The sequence below is a fragment of the Chrysoperla carnea genome, chromosome 1 (assembly GCF_905475395.1).
Source record: "Chrysoperla carnea chromosome 1, inChrCarn1.1, whole genome shotgun sequence".
In the NCBI taxonomy this organism is placed as follows: Eukaryota; Metazoa; Arthropoda; class Insecta; order Neuroptera; family Chrysopidae; genus Chrysoperla; species Chrysoperla carnea.
The window spans coordinates 38,860,507-38,875,069 of NC_058337.1; the positions used below are offsets into that span (position 1 = coordinate 38,860,507).

At 28.7% G+C, this 14,563-nt stretch overlaps 2 protein-coding genes across 4 annotated transcripts in view; one reads left to right on the top strand and one right to left on the bottom strand.

Moving 5' to 3' along the window:
- The first annotated feature begins 621 nt into the window (after positions 1-621).
- LOC123304061 (fatty-acid amide hydrolase 2-A-like) lies at positions 622-12,031 on the top strand. Its single transcript, XM_044886329.1, has 8 exons — positions 622-838; positions 4,496-4,715; positions 9,455-9,784; positions 9,842-10,005; positions 10,072-10,212; positions 10,277-10,375; positions 11,262-11,612; positions 11,882-12,031. Exons 1-8 carry the CDS (start codon positions 656-658, stop codon positions 11,969-11,971), a joined length of 1,578 nt encoding a protein of 525 aa, XP_044742264.1. The 5' UTR covers positions 622-655; the 3' UTR covers positions 11,972-12,031.
- Positions 12,032-13,039: 1,008 nt separating this feature from the next.
- Positions 13,040-14,563, bottom strand: part of LOC123290778 (myosin heavy chain 95F) — a 34,708-nt gene continuing 33,184 nt past the window's right edge. For 2 of the 3 annotated variants that reach the window (XM_044871102.1, XM_044871101.1), the window contains 2 exons: positions 14,054-14,393; positions 13,040-13,407 (listed from right to left, as the gene is read on the bottom strand). In XM_044871102.1, coding sequence (XP_044727037.1) covers positions 13,256-13,407; positions 14,054-14,393 — 492 coding nt within the window. In that variant the 3' untranslated portion in view covers positions 13,040-13,255. Of the gene's footprint in view, positions 13,408-14,053; positions 14,394-14,563 lie in introns of those variants that run through there. The other variant, XM_044871103.1, reaches the window with a different exon arrangement.

Genomic DNA, 14,563 nt, shown 5'->3' on the forward strand with positions numbered 1-14,563 from the left:
TAACAGATATAAATATTTATAAATTTATTAAATGATTTAATAAGTTCTCATCATAATAATGTTGTACCTATAAAATAGCAAACTAAACGCATTCAGTATAATAATTGAAAAAAACTTTCTCAAAGATTATTAAATGATTACTAAAATTTCCATGATAGTTTGTTGTAAAATAAATTATTATTATTATTATGTAAAACTATCACTTTTATAATTATACAAAATCAACTAGTTTTGCATTGAGGAAAAAGTCAAACATCATAATAGTAAACAATCTAAATTCAAAAGACTAACTACTACATATATACAAAATTAAATAAAAAGTAAATAAATAAAAACTTAAATTTATAAATAAATAAAATTTACTAAATGATGGTGAACTTGTTTTCAATTAGATTTATAATATAATTATGCTGACGGTCAACTGGATGGTTTTATTAGCTGCACAATAAATGGAAGTTTAACAGATAAAAAATTTGTGATAAATTCATAATTTTTTAAATTTTTGCCACCAATAAACAATTGATTGTGATTCTCAGTGACATAATTTAAAAAAGAATGATTGTGATTGTGAATTAATTTAATAAAAATTATTATTTGTTAGAATTTTCATTTAATTTTGTGTGTGAATGATAGTTAGAATTAATTATTTATAACAATGGTGTTACAAGCAGAATATGGATTACGCTTTTTTGGATTTTTACAAAGACTTTTATCGTATTTGTTTATGCCAATATATTGGTTTTATGAGACAAAACCGACAGTGCGTATCCCATCAATTAAAAATCCTTTATTACTAAAAAGTGCAACAAAATTAGCCGAAGAAATTCGAAAACAAACTGTAAGTGCATACATGTAAATTAATATTAATTATTAGAGGAACCTGAATCAAAACCGAATAATTAATAAAACAATTCAAAATTTTTAAATATCTACACAGTTTTTCTATTATTATTCCACTATTTTTTGTTAAAGCTTATTTAGTAAGTTCCTATGTCCATCGATAATTGTAGGTTTCTGGATTGCCAAAAAAGGCAGTCACCTAAGTTAGTTAAGAAAATTTTTGCGCATAAATAATTAAAAAATGTAACGAAATTTATAATTTAGCTTGCTCGTTTACTGAATCTGAACATGAATACAGAGAAGATTTGCTCCTCCGTTTTGATGTTAATATATCAGATTTCAAACATTAGAATTATTATTTATCGATTTGTGCACGATAACTGCCAAACCTAAATTTACCTAGGTACACATTTAAGGTTTTTATTGATAATGTAGAGATCTTCACTACACTTATCGATAGCCACTTGGTCTTGTGGAATATGGTTAGTCAATATAATTTATTGATTATTATAAAATGACACAGCCTAGACGAAACGATTTTTTTTTTCGATTTTTTACGTGTGCACCTGAGAATAAGGAATTACATAAGTATATATTTTGTCATATCTAAGTATATCTTCAATTATTCCTTCTGACTTGTTTCCTTCAAAATGAACTTCACTTCAAGTATCTTTAATTGAATTGGTTTTTCCTCATATAAAAACTGAGGAAACCTACAAAAGCGTTTAACGAATTTTACAAATTGACTGCTAGCTTCAACCCCTATTTTGAACCTCGAAAAATATATTTGTATCACTTGAAAATCTCAGAAGAATTTCTTTAGTAATCAAATAAAATCAAAATCTTTTGGAAGCAAGACCATTAAGTTGGTTTTTTGGACCTCCATACCCACGTAGTTATCTGGTATTCCAAATGACAGGGAGCATAGTATAATTTATAAAATTTGAAATAAATAAATCATTACTTTTTGACTAATTTTCAATTATTTACATGTAATTGGTATAGGAAATGTCAAATTAAAATTATTGGAAAATAACAATTAATTAAATTTGTTGCATTAGAAATTATGAAAATAAGATACGAAATTGCATAAAAATATTTTTATATATAAATAAATATGTAAATTAACAGAATTATTAAAGTCAATGTACAGCATATATGCAATACATACACTTATTATGTGCATCCATAAAATTATATTAATAAAGTAGCTTGACGTTACTATGGCAACTCCTTGAAATAAAAATCAAGCACGGAGCGAATAAAATATTTTGGACCACTTAAAAAATTTGACATGTATAGTAAACTTTATTATACCATGTATATATGGAATATACATAGTATATTAAGTTTAGTCCCAAGTTAAGGCTTAAAAATATTGATGCTACGAAAAACGAAAAAAATTTTGGTATGGGTGTTCATAGAATCACCTAATTAGTCCATTTTCGTTTGTCTGTCCGTCTATCTATCAAAAACGAAAAGAGATATCAAGATGAAATTTTTAAAGCGTACTCAGGACGTAAAAAGTGAGGTCGAGTTCGTAAACGAGCAATATAGGTTAATTGGGTCTTGGGTCCGTAGGACCCATCTTGTAAACCGTTAGAGATAGAACAAAAGTTTAAATGTAAACAAAAGTTCCTTATAAAAAAATAAACAACTTTTGTTTAAAACATTTTTTTGTAAACATCACTGTTTACCCACGAGGGCGTTAATTAGGTAAAAATTTTATTGTATGTATTAATGTGGGAATATCAGTTATGTGTGTGTGGCCATTTAAAAGTGGACCTTTTTTTAACGTTTGCGTTATCCACACTGTCTATACATGGCATTTCAACAATTAACTCAGTCAATTGTTTATTTTCACTTGTTTTTATATAGAATCATACTATTTAAGTGATTTCACCGTTACTTCCCGAATTCCAGATCTGGGAATATAATTTCTGTGTAATTAAGAGACAAAGATAATTCTGGCCTAAAGGAATCTTATAATCATGTCATCAAAAGTATGTCATGGTATGACTTTCTACGTTTAATTTTATTTAATTGTTATAATTTATAAGATACATGTCAACAATGACCAAAAACTCCAATTTACCAAAATGGAGTTTTTAACATAAACAAATTTTGAAAAAAATCTAAAACAAATATTTCTTTTTAAAATTTTCGAAAATATTGCCCTCCATATCGCTGGTTTCCATGGGAGAGACTCTGATTGTTTTTGAACCCTTTTAAATCGTGATAAATCGCAAAATCCATAAAAACAAAAACAATAAAAAGAATTTTATTTGAAACATTTTTTATATAATCTATCACCGTTTCCGACATATTCGAGTGAATTTTTTCTTCCCTCTCACAAACAGGATCATTAAATGAGTCTAATAAAATTAAGATTACTTGTATTATATGATTATTAAGGGGGAAATTATGGTCGTGATACTTGGAATATATTGAATACTCTACTAGTTATATGATACCTAAGTATTCAAAAATTTTCTTAGTATTCAAAAAAGACTTAAAGGTTCATGTGGAGACAAAACAGATGCTCATAATGAGATCATTGGGAATTTTTTTCTAAGTCGCATGGTTTTAATTAAAATAAATACATGGTGGACCATATGGTACTCTCGATTTAAATTGATTGATTTAATGCGAGCAAAATTTTGATATACGTGTTCATAAAATCACTTAGTTAGCCCATTTGCGTTTGTCTGTGAATCGATAGCTCAAAAATAAAGAGATATCAAGTTGAAATTTTTATTGCGTGCTCAGGACGTAAAAAGTTAGTTTGATTTCGTAAATGAGCTGTTTGATTTTGGGTCCGCAGGTAAGATCTACCTTATAAACCGTTAGAGATAAAAACAAAAATTTAAATGAAAAAATTGTTCCTTTTAATAAAAATCAACATTTGTTTGAAACATTTTTCCAAGACAAAATTTTGGTGTTCATTTTCTCCAAAACTATAAAAGTTAGGCAGTTGAAAATTTGCTTCAATAAGTGATCTTGTGCAAAATTCTCAAAAAACGAGAAAAAAATTATACAAAATATTTTTTTCGAAATTTTCGCTAACCGGAACAAATGGTGGGAAATCCGCCATAATTGTGTTGGTTTTTTAAGCTTTTCTTATTTATTAAAATAAATGCAAGTGCTGACATTCAACACTTTCTATACAGGATATTTCAACAATTAACCCAGTCAATTGTTTGCTTTCACTTATAGTTTTATTTATGTATCTATATGCCTAAGGTTAAATTTTATATAGCCCCACTCCAGATTTTTTTTAATTAAACTTTTAGTTTTTAAACATTTTAGACCATCATCAGTTGTCCACTTTCATGATTGCCTTAATTTTAATTTTGAAAGTTTGGTTTCAATTACATCAGAGGAACCTTCTCACACAAGGTAATCATAAGATAATTCTACGCTTTGGCTCGGACCAAATATTTAATAACTTGATTGTTTAAAACAAAAAGTATAATTAACATAAGATGCACAAAATGTCAAGTTTTTGTAAGTAACAAAGTAAAACAAGTTGACAAAAAATATCTGAAAATACATGGAAGCTTGAATTTGAAATTATAATAAATACACGGTTTTATGATTTGTTTTGTACAAGGTTTCTCGAAATACTTAAAATTAATAGCAGTTCATATTACAGATTAAAAGTGAAGATGTAGTTCGAGCTTACATTCAACGGATACGTGAAATAAATCCAATTCTGAATGCAGTTATCCAGGATAGATTTGATAGCGCAATTCAAGATGCCATCAATGTTGATAAGTTTATTGAATCTAAACAGAAAACTATTGAAGACTTAGAAAAAGAACAACCGTTGCTAGGTGTACCAGTTACTATTAAAGAAAGTTGTGGTGTAAAAGGTGCGTAATAAAATAGATTAAAATGAAATTCTGAGTGATAACAAAAAATCAACCTCATTAACTAAAATTCCACTGAAATTATTATAAGAAGATGCTAGATGTATCGACATACGTAATTAGAAGATATTTTGTTAAAAAAATAATAAACTAGAATTTACCAGTCAAATACATTAAAATCGCAAAGTGCGATGTAAAGCTATTTTTTTAGTATGTTATTTGGACCCCCTAGGAGAGTGTAAAACCACATTTTGCAAGCAAAAAAGGTTGTGCTTCCTGCATACTACGCGAAACTTTTCGAACTTTTTTCAGTTTATGCAGCACAATTCAAAAACTGTGAGCGTTTTGACATTAGTTGCCATTATCATTTTGAAATTATACTAAATTTGAAACAATTTAAGCCGATAAAGATGGAGGGATGAAAATTTGTAGGTAGTTTCACCTTGCAAGCCTTATGAAAAATTATTGAAAAAAATCCAAAAAGTTTTCTTGCAAATACTTCGAAAAATTTTCAAAATTTTCGACCACTGATACAAATGGGACCGAGTAGCGATATAAAGCTGCTTTTTTGGTGTGTTATTTGGACCCTTTAGAGCAGTTTGAAACTACGTTTCGAAAGCAAAAAAAAGTACCAAAAAAGCAGCTTTGTATCGCTACTCAGCCCCATTTGTACCAGGTGTCGAAAATTTTGAAAATGTTTCGAAGTATTTGCTAGAAATCTTTTTTGGATTTTTTTCAATAATTTTTCAAAAAGCAAGTTGAAGCTACCTACAAATTTTAATCCTTCCATCTTTTATATTTTTGGAAAAAATGGGCACCTAAGTTTTGCCCTAATTTGCCCCTGCACGAGAAAACAATGGTATTTATGAAAAATTTTTTTGAGTAAAAGTTGTTTATTTTGGTATAAGGAACATTTTTTACCTTTAAACTTTTGTTCTATCCCTAACGGTTTACCATAAGCAAAACTCAAAATTTTAGCATTTCTGAAATTTTCCAAGCATCATATCCCCTAAACTGAAAAAAAATTCCAGTTTTTCCCGTATTATGCAGGAAGCACAACTTTTTTTTTTGCTTACAAAATGTGGTTTCACACTTCCCTAAGGCGTCCAAATAACATACCCAAAATGTAGCTTTACAACACGTTTTGTGATTTTAGCTGATTTTATTGTAAGATTTTACTGGCGTAATTAGGTATTAATTAAAGTCGTTTTCGGTACAACTTAAATAAAAAAGCGATAAAATAAAATAAAATTGATTTTGAAGAATTGAAAATTTCTGGTAAAAAATTCACCGCCGATCCTTTCGAAAATTTTTTACAGTGTATATTGTATATATTATTATGAGTATATGTTTATAAAGAAAGGTCAAAATCATAAGCCTTTTGGCTAGTTCGTGTGATAGTGAATACTATGACGCTAGTACTCTGTATTAAAATTTTCATTGAATACTTTTCAATTACATTTTTGTATTTTTTTTAAATCTGCCGGTGTCCTTGCTATTTATTATAAAATAAATCAGTTTTTATGATCTTATTAATTAATTTTATATTATCGATATACAGGAAATTATAATATTTTTGTGAGTGAAATTATTTTAATTGCCAAAATATTCTTCATACTTGTAAATAACATTTGACGCTGTTACTATTTTACAGAGCTATGGTACGATGATATAGTGTCTAGGGTTGACACATATTTAGATTTGATCGCCATGCTTCAGAATTCCTCTTGAATTAAGTAAATAAACAAATCATTAATCAATAACAATTTTGAGCAGCAATTTTTAACCATGGAAAAAACAATACATTGAATATAAAATGTCTCTACTTTTTCCGGAACTTTGAGGTTGCAACCTCATTAACGTCCCCATCACCCCGCACTGTTTGTCTTTATATTATAATAGTCGACCCAAATTCGAAATAGCTTAGGTAAATTACCAACCTACAAAATTCTTTAGATAATTAAAAATATTTTAAATTTTGAAGAAAAAAAATTAGTTATGCAAGAAAAAAGGAAAACAATTAGTGTGGACTATGGATTAGGGTAAAAGGCAATAAAGTTCCAAATTTAACTGTAGATAATTGTATAATGGATAATTACTTATCCATTAAATCATCATAAAACTTTAAACTATGTTATTTCTAATATACAAACAGATAATACTTTTGTATAATTTAATTAATATTTTTTTTATAAATAAAAATCTCAGATGTAACAATATCTAATAAACCATGTAAGTATATACAGGGTGGCTTATTTTAAGTTGATATATGCTTGCAATTCATAAGTTCAATCGAAGAAAATGCTTCGAACGAAAAATTTTAATTTCAAAGGCACACATCTTATTAAAAAAACCTCACACTAATTTCTAACTTTAGCAAACACTTTCAATTAGAAGGACGTTCTTTATAAAAACAGAAACATGGGCGAGTTATTTTAAGTCGAAGTCACCATTATAGTTTTATTGTGTCCCATAAACTTTATTGTTAGTCTCTTTATCCAAGTCCGCATTGCTCATAGAGGAGGAAGTGAGACGGGTATACGACTCTTCTACCTATCTCAGTTTTTCTAATAGTAATGAGATAGGTAGAAAAAAATGTTGTCTCTCTGTCTTACTCGTATTTTTGGTTGTCACTGTTTTACTCGTATTTTAGTTACAGAAGTTTGAAGGACTTCTGTGAGTCTCATTTGCCCATGCCTGGCTTAGACAGTATAATTGAATAGCAAAAATACCTTATAAGACCTCATAAATAACTATATATCGTAGCTTTTTGAGCGTTTCTTCATTCAATTTGAACAAAAATGCTCTTTATAGAATACAACCACTTTTATTGGAAAATTTTTAAAGATTGCCTAGATTCCGCAGAAGACATTCAAATAATGTTACCTTTTTAATCAATAACAACTTTCATTTCAATTTAAAGTGTTTATCTATCTATTATCAGGTATGGAATAGAGTAATGTCCCTGGTAGAAAAAATATTTGAAAAAAGAATAAGTCTTAATAAGTTTTAGGAAACTCTGGAAAAGTCTTACAAACTTTAAAAAAGTATTAAGAACTCTGAATAACTCTGAATTAGACTAGTCCGAAAACGTTGAGAAATTTAAAGTTCCTAAGACTTTTTCAGAATTTCGTATTCTTTCTTCAAATATGTTTTCCACCAGGGGTGCCCTCGTAGGCCCAACATTGTTTGGATGAAGTATTTTTACCGATATAATTTATTTTCGTATATTAATCATATCAACATCTAATATTCAATCAATTCACTATCGTTCGACTGCCTTTTTCAATATTTAATTATTTAAACAACCCGCACAACTGAGTTGCTTTTTAATATTATAATTGAATTTAAAAAAAACTTTTTAATCGAAAGTAAACATATTAGCAATGACATAGAAAAGAAAAAAAACCAATTGTCTCCATCCATATGAGGGATGTACGAGCAGGGTAGTTTTAAGGTTAAAATTATTTTTATCTTATTTTCAACTTTGATGATGAATTTTAGTATATTTTTATGAATGTAGGCGAAAAATAAGAATAAAATTTTTCGAGACCTGCCTTGGTTTACCAAATATCGAAAGCTGAATAATTAAACAAAATTTTCAATTTTCGATATTTTGAAAAATACGCCAGATATCGAAAAATTGTATTGTTATTCTTTCGTCTTATATCGTCAAGTTATAACAATTCACAATCAAAATTGAAAATATCAATTTTTTGCCCTCACTATCGTCCTCATACAACCTTAAAGGAATGGAAACTATGTTTACTTAAGAATAAACAAATAGGTATATGAAATATTTTATTATTATAAGGAAAATCTTTTCATTTATTTATAATCATATTTGTTATTGTCGGAGGCCCCTTCTATATTTGCCTTGAGGGTCTGTTATTAGATACGCTACTGTATCGCGACTTCACTATATTACAACTAATAGTAGGTACATTCTGCGTCGTATACCTACAGGGAAAAATAATGTTAACAAAAAATTTGTACTTGAAATTTTTTTATATTTGTAAAAATGGAATTATTTATGACTTTTATAATATTTGGTATTATTTACACTTTACAGGTCGTAAAAGAAGTCAATAAAATTAAATTAATTTTAAAATTTTATTAATCTTTCCTTTTATTTAATAAAAATTAATACAAATATTTATAAATTAAAATTAATTATTTTTGTATTAATTCTTTTTATTAGTATGTGAAGCATAAACATAATTGTACCTATTTTTTTTATCACGGCTTGGAAATTGAAAAACCGTTGCGACCAAAATTGCGTACAATTTAAATACATCTTATACGCGCCAATAAAAATAATGGTTTCTTAAACAGAATCTGGTTAAGAAACCAGAATAAATAAAAAAATTGACGTGATCATTTATAAAAAAAGAAACTAATGTAAGATTTGAAAGTTTAAACCCAATTTAGCACCGAAGAGTTAAATTAGCCTATGTCATTTTCTGACCCCTAAATTACCACTACCTATGCAAAAAAATCACATAGATTCTTTGCTCTATGAAAAATTTAGACAAATCTATCCCACGGAAACCATACATTTTATCGGGATAAAAACTAGCCTATGTGCCAATCCAGACTATATATAATCTATCTTTGTGCCAAATTTCATTCAAATCCGTTCGGTAGTTTTTGCGTGAAAGAGTAAGAAACATCCATCCATCCAAACTTTCACGATTATAATATATATCAAATTAATAATATAAATAAATTATGAAATGCAGGTATGAGTCAAACCGGTGGCAGTTTACATCGAAAAGGAGTTGTAGCCGAAAATGACGGAACATCAGTATCAAAACTTCGAAATGCAGGTGCCATAATTTTAGCAGTTACCAATACACCAGAATTATGCTTGAATTGGGAAACAAATAATTTATTATTTGGTAAAACCGTAAATCCGTACAATATAAATCGAACCCCTGGCGGATCTTCTGGTGGGGAAGGTGCGTTAATGGGTGCTGGAGCATCGGTAATAGGTCTTGGATCTGATGTGGCTGGTTCAATTCGCATACCTGCAATGTTTAATGGTGTATTTGGTCATAAACCGACTGCTAGTATGTATAAAAATCTTTAAACCTTAAATATTTTTACAATCGTCACTTCTCTTGCAGAAACAGTATCGATTGAGGGCCATTATCCAACTTCGACAGATGAAATGCTACACAATTTTTTAACATTGGGACCTATTACTAGATATGCCGAAGATTTACGGCTCATGATGAAAGTATTAGTTTGTGATAATACCTTATTGCCTGAATTACGATTGGATGAGAAGGTAACTTCTTTGAAGTATTTCAAAATATGAAATTATGATTGCCACTCTCATATGTTGTAACTTTAGGTCGATGTGTCAAAGTTGAATGTTTTTTACAAATTAAACGCTGGAAAATCAATAGTACAGGTTCAAGTAACAGACGAAATAGAAAATATTACGCTTCAAGCCGCTAAATACCTTAAAAGTATTGGTGCAAATGTTTCAGAAGTAAGAATTTGTCTTTAGATTAATTACACGTAATGAGCAGAATTTGATCAAATTTTTTTTTTAGTCAACGATTAATATGCAATATACAGTAGAATTAGGCTGCGGAAATTTCGGAGCAATACAAAATTTACCAGATTTATTGCAGAGCCGTGAAAACCCAAAAGTAAGTTCGATATGTATTGTTCAAAATTATTGTTCAAAATTATTTTTGTATTAAATGGCAGTTGTAATCGAGACTCAGAAACAGGCTAAAGTGAAAAAACTTTTAGGGAGTAAAAAGGTTGTATTCAAACTTCCTAAGAAAATTTGAATTGACTGAAATATTTGAAATGTTTACTTACCATAAAATGTATTGTTATTCAATTTATATATGCATGCGAAATTTCAGCTCATTCGAAAACGGGAAAGTGGCTTAAATTTAACTTGCAAAATTCCAGGACATACATAAATTGAAATAAAAATAAAATCTTGTAATCAGTAGTAAGAAGGGCAAGTGTCGAGTAGTTACACAGCAGATGCTAAATTGTCAGTAACAACTACAGTATTTGTCGTTACACAGCAGGTACTAAATTGTCTACAACAACTACAGTATTTGTCGTTCCTATTTTTGGAGAAACCTATTCTCCGACTCCAGTATCTTATGATTACTCCACTGTTGCATAACTAAAATATAAGAAAAAATCTTCGTGGTAGTTTTGTATCTCTTATTACTTCATCGACAAATTATATCTAAGATTTGAAAGCACTGGCCGATGTAAATAGTTAGTCTATTACCTCCTTGAATTCTAATTTGCGTCACTTTGTTAGTCTATCTAATAAATTATTTCACTTCACATGCATGCACAGCTAAAATTAACTTTATTCACTCGAGCCTATGACTTGCCTCCGCCATGCTATGACCATGTCTTCTATCTATAACTATCCTTATAAATTATAACAGTCCATTCCTGTTGGTGACTTTCTTACTATCTTGTTTATGCCTGAATTTTAGACTGTAACACACTACATCATGTAACGCACTTTCGAATTATAATAATTTATTTTTTCAGGAATATCGAAATATCTTCATCGAAATTGGAAAATCCTTATTGGGGTTATCAGACATTTCATTGAGCGCTCTACTATTTCATTTCCTATTATATGTAAACTTTTTTATTCCACGATCAAAAACTCCATTCTATCAAAAAGAACTAACAAATATGTTAGAAGAATTCAAGGATATGTTAAAAGATAATGGAGTACTTTTATACCCAACTTTCCCAGTTCCAGCTGTTTTGCATTATCAATTATTTCTTAAAACAGCGGGTGTATTATATACGATGATATTTAATACATTAGGTATGCCTGCCACACATGTGACATTAGGTTTTGATAAGTCAGGATTACCAATTGGTTGTCAAGTAAGTAGGCTTTTAAGATGCAAAGGCTTTAATTACTGCACTCTGATTTTCGAGTAAAAATATGCCCACGTTACACGAAATAATAAAAGAATTTGCGATCATTATATATTTAACTTCCTCAATTAGTGTCTCAACAAAGATTATTGTTTTAGTTTGTATCATTTATTTCACACTACTATAGTTTACATGCCACCAGTAATTAAAGCTTATTTTTTATATAATAAACGGATTCAATATTTTTATCAAATAATATGCGATAATTTTTTTAGGTGGTTGCTGCTCCTGGTCATGATAGACTTTGCTTAGCAGTGGCTGAAAAACTTGAGAAGAAATTTGGAGGATGGGTGCCCCCGTCATAGTATTTTTTAAATATTGTAATAAATAGCAAAATAAATTTATTTGTTAAACGTAATTACATTCAACAAATATTTTTACTACAGCCCGAATTATTCACAAAACTTTCAAAATTCATTACTGAATATGCCTTTATCCTGATGTTGATTTCAATACATTTTTCGTTAAAATTTGAAAATGTGCGAGAATAGGCGACATAGTCTGAAATAAAATTTAAAATCAATTGATAAACATAAAATATATAAGAAATTAAATAATTTTTATGTTATTGTTGTAAAACAATTTTGATAGGAGTCCTTTTGATAGGAGATAGGATGGCAATTGCAGATTATGACGTCACCAAGTATTATTTTTCTTTCTGTCTATTTTTACATTTAAATCCTTCTTATTTGCGTAGTTACTGATGTTATTCAAAAATTGATTTCACGCGATGTTTTGGCATCGATACAGAACGTCTTCTGAAGCAATAAAAAACTTTAAGGACAAATGCTCATTATTGAAATGACTGAAAAAAAGTTTTTTATACCCGAAGTCTAAATCTAAATAGAAATTACGCCAATTTGTTCTGAAAAGCTGTTACAAATTTCTATTTTTTCTAAATGATATTTATTGCAAAGATAACATTAACATTCTTCCAGAAAACAGAAAAAAGTGTTTTCGCAAGGCATGGATCTCCATGGTTTGGGTTTTTAAGTAATTCGAATATCAGACTTGCATCAGAAACACTTGCCAAATACATTTCTTCTGGGCTACACGATATATTAATACAGTGTAATAATTTTTTAATTAATATGTAAACCTTCCGCAGTGGAAATGTTTTGTGAAGGATTGAGTGATCTAAGACGAGCTTAAGCAAGACGGATATAGTTTTATTAAATGAAAATTAATCATAAGGAAGGACAGGTTAGGATTAAACCTTGTAAATTGATAAGTTGTCATGATGAATACAAGTTGAATGAAATTCAAATACTAATTCAAAATTATTCACAAAAATTCGAATAATTAAAACACCATTGCTAAACTAAACATTTATTTATTTATTTAAATTAATTTTTTATAATATAATTGCACTTACAAATGTTTAATAGTAATCAATAAATATTTTGTTTTTTCAATCAAGACTAGGTCTTTACAAAGGAATGTTTTCAACATTTAATAGAATTTAATTTTTAATTATATAACTTAAAATAAAATTTTTAGGTGTAAATAATTTCGTTTATCTACGTGAACAAGAAGCTATATTTTTTAAAAATTTATTTGTTACGCTTTGCATATAAAATATAAGTTAATTATTTTTTTCGATCACTAGGGCAAGTATAGGGTTTACCACCATTACGTTCCCATTCACGGTTAAATTCATTTTCTAATATTTCTGCGCCTCGCTTTCGTGTTAATCCCGTTTCATCTAAGCTTAATTCACACATTTGCATATCATCAATTCCTGCAAACAAAAGTTGTTATAAAATAATGGACAAATTATAGGTTGGATCTGCTGATAGTTCATTTTTTAAATTTATTACTACATGAGCCGTTGAATATTTTTAAATAATTAATGTTTTAATTCCGAGAGTAAATCTTCCTATTATTTACGGGCATAAAATTAATACAAATTATATGGAGTTGGGTTGGAAATAGGGCATCCTGTTTTCAAATATTGAAGTAAATTTTCAATTATTTGTGGCTATATTCTACGAATAAGCTCGATAATTATTTTACTTTATAGTGACATCGATTTCTTCATAAAATCTCATTAAGCATTGCAGACTAGCACATCAAATTACGTCGTATTTTTTCCATCAAATCCGATAACAAAGCTGTTTCTAACTTTGTCAAAAATACGTCGTTTCAGTATTTGATTTTCCATGCAACCTCGCTCATGTTAAATTCTATATAAAGATTTTATTAAACAAATTAAGGGTATTTCCATAATTTTTACTGCTAAATTAGTTAAAGCAGCAAATAAATTGATATTGTTTTCCTTAAATCAGAAGCAAAAGTTATTTAAAAATATTGAATTGCGTAGTATTTCATCAGTAACTTCAAAAAGAAACCAAGTGATTGCCTATCCTTTAAAAAATTTAAATTACCGGCAATTAATAATATTGGAGGCTTATCAGGATGCAATTCCATTTGTCTGGCAACATATTGTCCATCAAAATGAGCATACCACCAACCACGTTTCCCATTTGGCTGTTGTTCAGGAGTGGTACCATTTATTAGATTTGGCGGACGGACAAATGGTATGCGGAAGTAACGTTGAGAATTCTCAACAGAATTCATTTTTGGTTGAACTTTAGGTGCTTTTACAGCAGCATCCATAATTGATTTGGGTGCGCGTTCATTTTCATCCATTACCGTGCGTTTACGATTTCTTGCTTTCCAAGCATGATATACTTTCAAACGACGATGGAATTCATGACGGCAAGCCTTAAAAAAATTAATAATTTTGTTATTTAAATGCAGATAAAGTAAATTATTTTCTTCAAAAGGTTTTTAGCTCCAGAAGAATGAAGAAGGATCTTTGATGTTCTTACTAATGACTCATTTTGAGACAGTGAGGAATGGATATTTAATCTTGTTTAAATCATATGTTGCAA

Excerpts from the sequence above, each read along its gene's own strand:
- LOC123304061 (XM_044886329.1), top strand. The coding sequence starts at position 656 with ATGGTGTTACAAGCAGAATATGGATTACGCTTTTTTGGATTTTTACAA. Across the intron at positions 4,716-9,454 it reads AGAAAGTTGTGGTGTAAAAG|GTATGAGTCAAACCGGTGGC; the intron begins GTGCGTAATAAA and ends TATGAAATGCAG. Across the intron at positions 9,785-9,841 it reads TGGTCATAAACCGACTGCTA|AAACAGTATCGATTGAGGGC; the intron begins GTATGTATAAAA and ends CTTCTCTTGCAG.